General features: G+C 31.7%; 1 protein-coding gene across 2 annotated transcripts in view; it reads left to right on the forward strand.

Annotated features, from left to right (window-relative positions):
* LOC126846382 (B-cell receptor CD22-like) overlaps positions 1 to 6,953 on the forward strand; it is a 51,415-nt gene extending 44,462 nt beyond the window's left edge. The window contains exons 5-7 of one of the 2 annotated variants that reach the window (XR_007686878.1): positions 1,134 to 1,353; positions 5,035 to 5,156; positions 5,419 to 6,953. Coding sequence is in view for 1 of the 2 variants with exons in the window: in XM_050585739.1 (XP_050441696.1) it covers positions 1,134 to 1,353; positions 5,035 to 5,102 (288 nt within the window). In the remaining variant the exon portion in view is untranslated. Of the gene's footprint in view, positions 1 to 1,133; positions 1,354 to 5,034 lie in introns of both variants that reach the window. The other variant, XM_050585739.1, reaches the window with a different exon arrangement.
* Positions 6,954 to 11,778: the final 4,825 nt, after the last annotated feature.

The following is an 11,778-nucleotide window of genomic DNA, read 5'->3' on the forward strand; positions in this document are numbered from 1 at the left end:
ATAATTACTTGAAAACCGCAGTTGTAAATTGTTTGAATGATACGATATTCGAATAATTTGAATTTCAATGTTTTCTAGATGATTATTTAGATAACGTTTTATTTGGATACTGCACAACTCTGACCAAAACTAGTGTTTATTTTTAAGGAACCAGTTAGGTAAAATATAAAACATATAATTAACATCTTAGGATGCCAATGAAATAAAGGCGAATACCTACAAACAAGTTTGCCCCGCCATCAGTATATGAAGAGTGAAAGTTTCAAACGTTACAAGTGCCAAAGTATAAAAATTGTACTTTATAATTTGATTTGTATTTTATTCATTACCGGAAACAATTTTGTACATTTTTCAAGTAAAGAATAATTATTTATAAAAAAAACAATCATATTTAAAACTCAAAAATATGTTAAAGTGTTTCCGGTAATGAATAAAATCAAATTATAAAGTTAAATTTTTATACTTTGGCACTTGGAACTTTTGATACTTTCACTCTTCATATATATAGCTGTATTTTATGTTTGTGATTTGTTTCAATCTTTTGTCGGACATAATTAATTTCTAAATATTCCTCAATTGTCGATTACAATTTGAATACGAATATGTCGACTGGGAGTCTGTCGAAAATTCACTTAACGCTTTTGTACACAAAGATTAGGGAAATAGATAAGTGTGGATGAAGTGGAGATGGAAATGGATAATTCCCGAATATGATAATAACCTAACCGTGAATAAATTCGACAGACAAGAGAACCAGCTGCTAGTAACATTTTCATGCTTCAATGATTCGAGCTTTAGTTAAAAATTATTTCATCACCATAGATGAACAGTTGAATAAATGATGGGACGGGCTGAAAAATTAATTTTTTTTTAATTTAGCTGGTTTACCCTTTGATGTTAAATAGCGCTAGTGGAAAAAAGATAATTCCAGTTCAACTGATAAGACACAAATGATAGAAAAATGAGACAGTAAATCGGTAGATTATGTTCCAATCCGATGTCTTTCCTTCGTGGGAATGATTGAATTTTTTTTTTCATAGAAATAAGGCCATAAAAAATTGTAAATGATCATACATTTTTGGACCGTACTGTCGCATTGTCGACGCCTACATGTTTTTTGTTGTCTATTTCAGATGGGCAACGGTAAGGTGTACAGGATACCGACTGTTCGATCTTCAACACCGTTGTACAAGAGCGTGTCGTCGATTGAATACGACGTTTTGTCCTCGGGCAAAATTAAAGTGCGTTGTCAAAGTGATATTTACCGTGTAATAGGGTCCGAAACTCAAGTGATGTTGGACGAAGACAAACCCAGACTGGCTTCTATTCTGCAACCCCACGGCCATTCTTCAGGTAAGTCCTAGGCAAATGGATTTGTCGTTGACCCGGCAAAACGCATAACTAATTTATATTATTAAATAACACACACCCGTCTAAAGTGTCACCTACTCTTTGACGGTTGACTCGTTACGGGATTGAGATTTAAACAAAAGTATGAGTAATATACTAAAAAAAAAGGTATCTATTGGTATAATAAAACGATTAACATGAATAATTAATGACTAAAAAAAAAGAAGCAAGCATATAGTGGCATGTGTCAGAGAGGCCACAAGTACTTAGGAATATTAGCATAACTGAAAGAGATTGAATCACTTTTGAAATTAACGCTTCGATGTGAAATTGTGGATGTTAAAAACTACTCAATATCCTATTGATAGGGTATTGTAAAATTCATCTTAAGTGTATATTAAACAATGAATAATATTGAAGCAAAAACTTGTACCGCCGACTCGAAAAAATTGAATATACAATTAATTTAATTTACAATAATATTTTCGCTATTTTCAAATTCAATACGCTTTAGGGGATTGGAACTGGTGTGTTTTTTTAAGTTTTAGACCAAAATGCCTGACAACATTTCGACTACTTAGGATAGCGGACTATCCTAAGTAGTCGAAATTTTAATTCTGTAAAGTTATACAATTATTTTGCCTACAAAAAACTATCTTTTAAATGTTAAAAAGTTTATTGTCGTCGTTTTAAAAAACCTTTGTATTTTTTAAAATTATTTTAAACTTATCAAATAGGTTACTTTGATCATAATTTTTGTTAAAATAAATAAATATAAAAACAAATAAATCGGACGTTTAAAAATCACTAATAAAGAAATAGATAAAGAGAGAGAGTGTGAGAGAGCTTGAATAATCGATGCAAAATATTGTTATGCAATTATTTTATTTTTATTAATATTTATTACATTATCATTTTTTTAAAAAAAATATTTAGTTTATTTTCTACCTAACCGTTCAATATAGGAAAGCGAGTGAAACCAGATTTGTACCGTTTATATATTCTATATCATCAGTTTAACAGTGGACATTAAAATAATAGAGGTCGCCGCCATGGTATAGGCCATATTCGAGCAATATTGTTGTCGGGGCAATGGGCTGTAACGTTTGACAAAAATACAATCAATTCGGTACGGTTTTGTAGGTGTGTGTATTGGGTTTGAAAAGTCATTGTTGTGCTGTGGTAGTTATGGCGGACAATAGAGAAATGCGGGGTATCTTCGATCTTTACGCAAACAGACTTTTTAAACGCAGGACACACGGTCCGGGGTCCGGTCGGTGTATAATAGCAACCGAAAAGGAAGTTCCCAAATGTATATTACCTATTGAGATATAATAACATAGAATATTATATAAGGGTCGTTTCACCGATAATGGTGCATTTCCGTCCCTGAGTGGTATTATCATTATTTTTGGCACGTTTCAAAAATTATCCAGCCTGGGTGTATTCGGGTCAACTAAATATATCAATCGAAATCATTAAGATACTTTAGTGACAAAGGTAAAAAAATCGATGAATTTTCATTTCTTCACACCTCTGGCTTTTCAAAAGTTAACCCTTTCAACGCCGCTCATGACATTGTGATAGGTCAATTGAAATAGTATGTCGGCATCAAAATTAGTTATTCCTAAAATTAACTGAGTTCATTCATTGTGTAAACGTTAAATTTTAACTTAATAATGTATCATAATATGGTATGTGGGTATATGGTACGGGACACATTATGACTGCGAGGTACAGAACGGTTTTTTAACTGTTGCGCCATCGATAGAATAAAACACAAAGAAAACAGGGGAAAGTATGGCAATGGTCATGACGATAACGATAATATTACTTCTCGGCGAGGGCACTAACCCGGATACAACGAACATTTCCCGGAAAAACGTCGGGACAGCCGTGCGTTCCCACGGGAAATCAAATATCGACATGATAGGGATGGACCCCGTCGTCGGTCGAAGCTAAAATATGCAGTGTACTGATGAGCACTGATAACTAATAACTTGTTTTGATTATCATTATAAATTACTATTATAATGATAGTGAATAATTATAGGTATTAATAGTAAAACTTTTCTTAGCTTCGATGGATATGGAGCGGGGCTCTAGTGATGTTCTTCTCAAAAAGTCATCGTCAAATTTCAAGTTTAAGTGAAATTTACAACACTCTATAGGTTTTGGTTTTGTTAGTTTATTCGTATTATATGCTATTATACTAAACGACCAGGCTTGTAAGAATATTGCAATTTTTTAACCTTATTTATATGTGAAAAATACTACAAACTGTGCATACACAATGACTTTTGGAAGATTGTTTGCACTACAAAAAAAAAAGGATTAATACAGGTTTCCCTTTGGGTCTATATCATTACAAATTATATAAAATAATTTCATATTCTAGAAAGAAAAACGTATTTTGTTGTCGTGACGAAATTGAACAAGCAAAATAACACGGTTAAAAAATACAGTTTTGATTATACAACTCTGGAATGCATCAATATTGCATACCCTACACGCCGTGTTATGCACAGGATATTTGAGGGGGCCATTTTAGTTTATTTTCATTTTTAAATATAATACTCGTAGGTCAGATCAGCAGTTATGAAACGTTACGGAATAGGTTTATAGATGACACATAAACGGATCTTCAATATTGCTATTTAAGCTTTCTCCATCTTTCTTTTTCGTTGGTTCAATTTTTCTCTTTACGTCGAAAAGAAAAGAAAAAAAAAATATTTTTTCTTAAAAACTGATACGAGTCAGAGTTTCATACCACGAAACCAACTTATTTAATGACAAGCTATACAATAAAATGTCATCGTCCCACTCGAGGTCAAAATGCTTTACGGGGCTGGGTTTACTTCAAAGGCTCACACACACTATCCGAGACCGTCGTCTAGTTTCTCAGTGACTTCTCAAGGGTTAAACACTTTGTCCAAAAGTATCCGATACTTGTTAAGCAATCAAATATAAAAAAAGGGTAACTCGTTTCGAGAAAATTACCATTACGAAGCGTGTACTAAAGATATACTTGCACACAAAGTACATATTCTATGGGGAAAATAACATTGATTTTCCATCAACTCCATTAATAAAATAATGTTTAATTTAAAAACCGCAAAACAACAATTCCACCATTTATTTTATATTATGATGAAGTTTTTCTCTCTGAATTTATGTATTTTTAATACACCATAATACGGCTTTTCACTGCTTGTAAAATACATATACCTATTGATATTTTATAATATTATATATTTTGTTAACAACATGATATTATAATAATCTGGCACACTAAATTTAGAGTGATATGAGCTGTAATATTATAAAGTGAAGTTGGCCGAAAAAAACTATCGAGTCTGACACATTTGGGCAACAGTTAACTTTCTCTATCCTCCTTCTTTCTCATTTATTGTTTATGAAATGCATAAATTATTCAAGATTGTGTTTCATCTATAAATATTAAATTTATATAAATTATTTTGTACCCGAAGAGTAGCGAATAAAGTAACTCAACGAGTTATTGTTACCAAAAATAAATATTATAACTATTGGTGTTAAAAATACTAGATTTCAGAGTCTAATATTTTAAAATATTAAATCAAATTGAAAAAAAAATATGTTTTGACTCTCTCCAGTAGATTTGATCGTCGATATTAAAACAAATGTGATTTTATGATGTTTCAGGTTTAAAAGAAGCGTATTCATTCCAATCAATGGTATTGACATTGATCGTGCTCGCGGTTTTGAGGTAACGAACTCAACAAAAACAACTGCAGTAATCAGACTCTAATCAAATGATAATAAATGTAATATTCATTGATCCAATGATTTATATAAACCGTGTACTTAATAATTATTATATTGTATATACATTGTACATTTGTACATTTGTTATTACTGTACAACACGTCAGCGTTGTACCAGAAAGTCTTCGGGGATTTGTATTTAAAGGTTATCGAAATCTTGTTTATTTTTTTTTTTACCAATGAAATTCATTTTTTAAAGCGCGTACACTGATACAATTCGAATGAGCTTAACTAAATGTTTACAAATGTATATTTGTCGCAGATACAATCACTTCTGGGACAGCTCTATCTATCAATGTGTGGATCGTTTCGCAAAAAGTGGCCGCTGTCAGTACTGAAATTTTACAAAAAAAAACTTTGAACTTTATTCAGTCGTTATAGAAACGTTTTTTAGAAACCCCATTTTCCAACTCCAAGGGAGTGACACCTAGAGGTCTGAAGATTTCGATGAAAACTGGTTATCATGGTGGTTTTAGGGATAAAAAAAATTGAATTTTAACGATACGCATTTACTGTCATATAACGTCGTATTCTAATGAACAAATTCTTAACACAACAGGCAAGTGCCAAGTACCAAAGTCGGGATAAACTCGAGATGTTAGCCCATAGTTTACTGTTGATCAAATGGTATTTCTGCAACAAGCCAGAGGTACGAGGAAATGGCTAATAATTGATTTTTTTTACCTTTGATATTGAACAATATCAATGTTTCTGATTGACAAGAATGCACCATAAATGGGCAATTATTGAGATATGCTTGAAATTATGATAATCTCTCACAATTTGCCACGGGAACACAAATAGGCACCATTTTCGGCGAAATAACCCATTTACGATTTAACAGAAATAATATATATTATATACGCATACATAGAAAAGCAGAAGAGCCGAGCCCGTCGACAAAAAGGTATGAGAAGGGTACTTAGTCTGGTGTGGATAAAAAATGGGTAAACACATTTGCCCTTTGGGAATTCCAAGCCACGGTCATTGCTTAGTCGTAAAGTCTAATAGACCTCTTGTTGGTATAAAATCCGTTTGGGTTTTCCACCCTAATATTTCTGTCAGTTTAAAATAGAATCGGGTTAAATAGAAATGTCATAGTAACTTCGGAAAGTGTTAGAAATCAATTTATATTTGTAAGTACAACATTATAACAAGTGTATTGGAATTTATTCTGAAGTGCAAATAATTAATATTAAATAAAATATCACAGAAGGCGAAACAAATAAATTAACACTTCGAAAATATCTTAAAAATGTTTAATAAACCCTTTTTTTACTATAAACATATTTAAAACTTTAATATTGGATTTTAAACATATAATCGTTATTGCGCTTGATGATATTTAATGAATATCAGAAGGCTTTAATTGGGAAACAAGTGATGCCATTCATTGTTAAATACTACCTATTATATTTATGTTAAATTTAAACTACAAAATAACTTATCTCAGTTACTTTATACGCCCGTTTAAAAGATTAAATTTCCATCTTCTGATACCCGAAGTTTTTCTGTTAAAAATATGACATGCTTTAACTACATAATAATACTATTATGTTGGCCTAATGGAAAATGTATGAGAAATTAACAGATGGATAAACAGATTTGAGTAATTAAAAAAAAACGCCCAAACTAAAAATACATTGGAAAAAAATTTGGCTCTTGACTAAATCACTAATCAATACATTTGATTGAGTTAAAGTAAACTAGAAATAATTTATTAAGCGGAAAAAATGTGCATTTGCTTTACTCAATGTTAAAAAAATACCTGGTAGCAATTTGATTCAAACTAATTTCAACGACTTTTTAATCTGTTTAAATATTTGACCATAAATTGTATCATATGTTATATTATCATGAATTAGAATTGTTAAAATGATATATTTATGCGTTTGTGTGTAAAATTTATTATAATTGTAATTGTTTAATGTAAAAATACTGAGTTAATTTGTAATTTAAAACATCGATTTAGTATACGTTTTGTTGAACATTTTCGCCGAGTTGATTTTATGCATTATTGTAAATAAATTATTTCCACAAAGAAATGTAAAAAATAGTTTTTCTTTTATTTCAGCTCCTTTACACGAACGGGCATTATTATTACTAATAATAAAATTATGTAAAATGTGATTGAAAAATCATCTTAATTATGCATTGACCTATACCTACGTATACATTAAGAATTATAAAAAAACATTTTAGAATTAATAGTTAAATTAACATAGTTATTCAATATATCCTATATTCTAAGTAAATGTGACACTTTATAATTTGTTAAAACAATTATTTTACAAATCGACATTTAATTTTTTTTTCAAAACTGTTGTCATAATATTTCAAGAGTCAATTTCGAAGCGGTTTTATTTTGTTTAGACTAGAATAGGATTAAACGACTTTTGAAATAAATTAAAAATATGGCAATAAAACATTTTTCAAAAATAAATTATCTAATCGACATTTTTCCAGGAAAATGAATGGATAACAATGCTTGTTTTAATATAACACATACATTCGGATTAAAAAAATCAACTCTGAGTAAATAATTAATTTAACCGTGATTCAAAAATCAATTGCGGATGAAAAGTCAATTTAATCATAATTAAATTAACCTATACAAACCAAAATCGGTTTGTGTTTCACATAACGAAAACATTATTTACTTTTTTAGGTTTTTATAATGCATATTAAATTAAATATCAGTTTGAAAATAATGAAAAAACTCACTTTAATCAGAAAAATATGAAGTAAGTATACATAAAAAATGATTTGCTCCCGACTGGTATAGTGAAAGAAAACGTAAAATAGTTAGAAGTATAAAAAGAAAAACCATTTACAGAGTTAAACATAAAAAAAAGACGATTTAATATTAAAATGTAAAAAGAATTTGTTTTAAAATAATTATTTAACCTACACAAATAGTACAAAGTGCAGTATCCAAGTTATAGTTTTATTTATTCTGCAGTTTTTGTCCATGCTTTACTGTGATAAATTGTTGTGAACATTGGCTTGTATTGTCACCAAAGGCTTTGTGCACGTGTCAACCAACAATATGTTTTGTATACATTTCCATCATTTGCAAACTTGGCAAGTGAATGACAATACACACAGGTATTATGACTGCTAGTATTCAGCACACATTGTGGTCGTACGCCCCCAAAGTGAATTGTAAATGATTTAAGTTATAAATAGTTTGTAAAGTATAATATACACAACAAAGAATTTTTTTTAGAGTGATTTTACCACTTTCAGTTAAAATAAATAAACCCTAAGAACTGAGCAGAAAGCAAAGTTATTTTTTTTTTTAATTTTCATCACAATTAGCCAGCTGGAAAATCATTAATCCATTTAAGACTTGGACGGTAATGTGTAAATTCATGAATTTCCATTAGCATGTAATAAATGGACAATTTTTGAGACACGCCAAAAGTAACGTCATAATGACTGGCGATTTTCCACGGTGGCACAAATGTACCACTTTCGGTAAAGCAAGCCATGTATCAATAAATTTCCATACTGATACACTTATCGAGTAGCTTGCGTTTGAATTTTTCGAGAAAAAAAAGAGCCATATCATTCCCCTACAAACTAACCTATTAACAACCTCTGGCTGCAATTAATATCAAACTATTTCCAATAAACTTTTGGCTATATTATAATGAGGTTTGGACTCGCTTTCTGTATTATAAATGTCACAGATCAGCACGAAGCCGTTGCCCCGTAGCGTTGATGACTTAAAAGTGACGAGTGTGGTAGGCGAGGGCGAATGCGGTAAACGCAAAAACCATAAAACGCACGCTTGAAATTCCGGCACACCGGTGGCAAACGTTGCGCGGCTGAAGTGGGTACACATTATTGTCGTAGCACGGACCGGATGGAAAGCTCATAGTAAACTATGTGTTAATCGTTCTACTTCCGGCCGTGGTCGGGCGGAACGACGACGGAGGGAACACCAAGGAAAAGGCAAAGATAATAACGCAGGGAGAGGCGCACACAATAGGGGTGTGGCGATGACTGTGACAACTCTCAGGTTACAATAATTAACGCCAAAAACACACACAGACACGGGGGAGGTTTGAAAACGTTACTCCGTCGCATTAGATATCATACACAAACAGCGCCGGTGGTGGCACAGGTACGCCGTTTGTGTAGTAGTAGTAGTAGTGCTAAATACGGCTTGGTAGCCAGGTCGACATCTTATTATATTAACATTCAAGTCGCGCGCGCACGGACGCCAGTAAGTTCTCTACGGCATAGTGTATAGTTACTATATAATATTATATAGTTTGTCTGCTTCTGTTTTGCATATACCGTCTCATTTGCATAGCTCCTGGGCACAAGACGGCGATCGTTGCTTAATCGTCGATTTATGTGTCTATGCCTATATATTATACATACTTCCCTTTCACTCGCAGAGACAAGCCGTCTCCAGCCTTCCCTTGTAAAAGTGTAATCTACTCCTCCAAACCCACTGCCGCCCCTCTTTTCTGCCATTTCGGCCGATACATGACGATTTCATGGAACGCCGCCACCGACTACACGACTTTAACTGTAAGTGCGTACCGTTGAAACAACAAGTAATGATGTTTGCCAGCCTTGGCGATTGGATCACAATATCGCAAACACAAACACATACACACCCGCATACAAACCGTGAGCTCGGTTCTTGGATAGTAAACACGCTTGGAGCAGTTCCCTTTTAATCGCTTGTGTTCCACATTTTTTTCAACAAGTGATTCATTATTGCTGTTAGACCGTAGGAAATGAAAAAAAATTGTACTTATAGAAATTATGTTTGAATAAACTGCTCCCGTGGTGTACATGTGATATATTAGGATAATAATAATATAAATAACATTAAATGGTAACATACGAGTAGTGTCGCTAACAATTATTATTTACCAAACACCGTATAGAAATGGGATTTATCTATTGTGGCTGCAGCCTGCATTGTAAGAAAGAGTCAACTTCGAGTGGTCAAAACCAATATTGACAAATGGGATGAATCTCAAATACTAGAAGACAAGGATGATACAATAAACTGACAACAAATAGTTCTCACCAGACTTTCCCACGAACATCTCATGAAACTGAAGGAGCCTGAACTATGCACTACATGTGGAGAAATACTCACAGTTATTGCATATTATTATAATTCACTGTCGCAGCCATACCGACATAACCCAACTTAAAATCCCAGACACCATTTATACTAACTTTCCACTTTTATTTCTATGTTTATGAATATAAAAACAAAAATTCACGCAATTTTTTTTAAAATTAACACCGTGAAATGAAAATTATTTTAGTAGTATCGTTGTGCATCAACAGATCACCATTAAAATAAAACACAACTCAAATTACTGAATTAAATCAATACACAACCTTATAAGTACGATTTCCGAACCAAACATATGACAAAAACTACTTGGAAAAACGAAAAATGACAAAAAAAAAATTACATTTTCTTCCCACATACGCATTGAATCTTAAAAAAACAGAAATCACTTGTCGAACCAATTTTTTGACGGAACGGCTCCACCGTGTTACTTAACGATTTACCTTGCACAAATACATAATGTACACTACAAATGTAAAGTGCCATACATGTACGTTTAACAGTGTTGTTATGTGTGTACCTACTTATGGTTTTCGGATACAATACATTCGAGTTGGAGAAGAAAAAATTGCCACTTTAAAACCGTCAAGTATACAAGTTTTTATGTTTCCATTCTACAGACGGCCGTTTTGCCCAAATTCAATAAACGCAAAGAAAAATAGCCTACTCTCGCACAGTGGTATATATTTATTACCACCTTCATAATCATTTTCAGAGAAAGTCGGAGAAAAAAATGCTGTGCTTCAAAGGGTTAAAATTTATATTGAAAATCAACATTTAATTTACTATTTTATTATTTATAGAAGTATAATATAAGTATTCGCTCCACCCTAAAAAAGTATAGTAAATCTATAGATTTTGCTATATTTTTTTAAATTGATACTACATAATGAAAAATAAAATTATTTTAAAATTTTTGATTATTATCATTTAGTAGGATGAATTGTTGGTTAGCCATCTAAACATATATCAACTTATGGATTTATACCTTTCATGGTTTACTTAAAAAAGTATTAATGTATATATCAATTTATCTATTATGTATAAAATATGTCTGGATAAGTATCAAATAATTTGGGTATTTTATGCACTGAATATTATTATTATTATCATTTTGTACTCTGACCGTTTTTATAATCACCGCCGGACACTCGAATAGTCAAAAATATTTGCTACAAATTATTTCAGACATTTCATTCATGTTTTCTACTCTTGAGTTCCTAAGTAACCGTCACACAAACATATCATTCTTCCACACTTTTAAACTTCTAATAACCAACAAACGTCAGACCTTAAGTATCAAAGTACCTTTAGCATTAAAGGTCCAGATCCAAAAACTAAAAGATTTGCATCGAGACATTTCATTTAACCTCTCTTTGGACATTTTTATAAGCTCTGCCAAATAGTCGATCAAAAATCAAAATAATGTATTTATCACTCTTCACTTCTTTCCCTTTTAAGTTTTAATATAAACTCTAGACATTTCATTCATGTGATTTACTCTTG

The sequence above is a fragment of the Adelges cooleyi genome, unplaced genomic scaffold, assembly GCF_023614345.1.
Source record: "Adelges cooleyi isolate 19-005CV unplaced genomic scaffold, UGA_ACOO_1.1 ACOO_flye_CR_arks_rails_tigmint_CR_PRNA_9, whole genome shotgun sequence".
Classification (NCBI taxonomy): domain Eukaryota; kingdom Metazoa; phylum Arthropoda; class Insecta; order Hemiptera; family Adelgidae; genus Adelges; species Adelges cooleyi.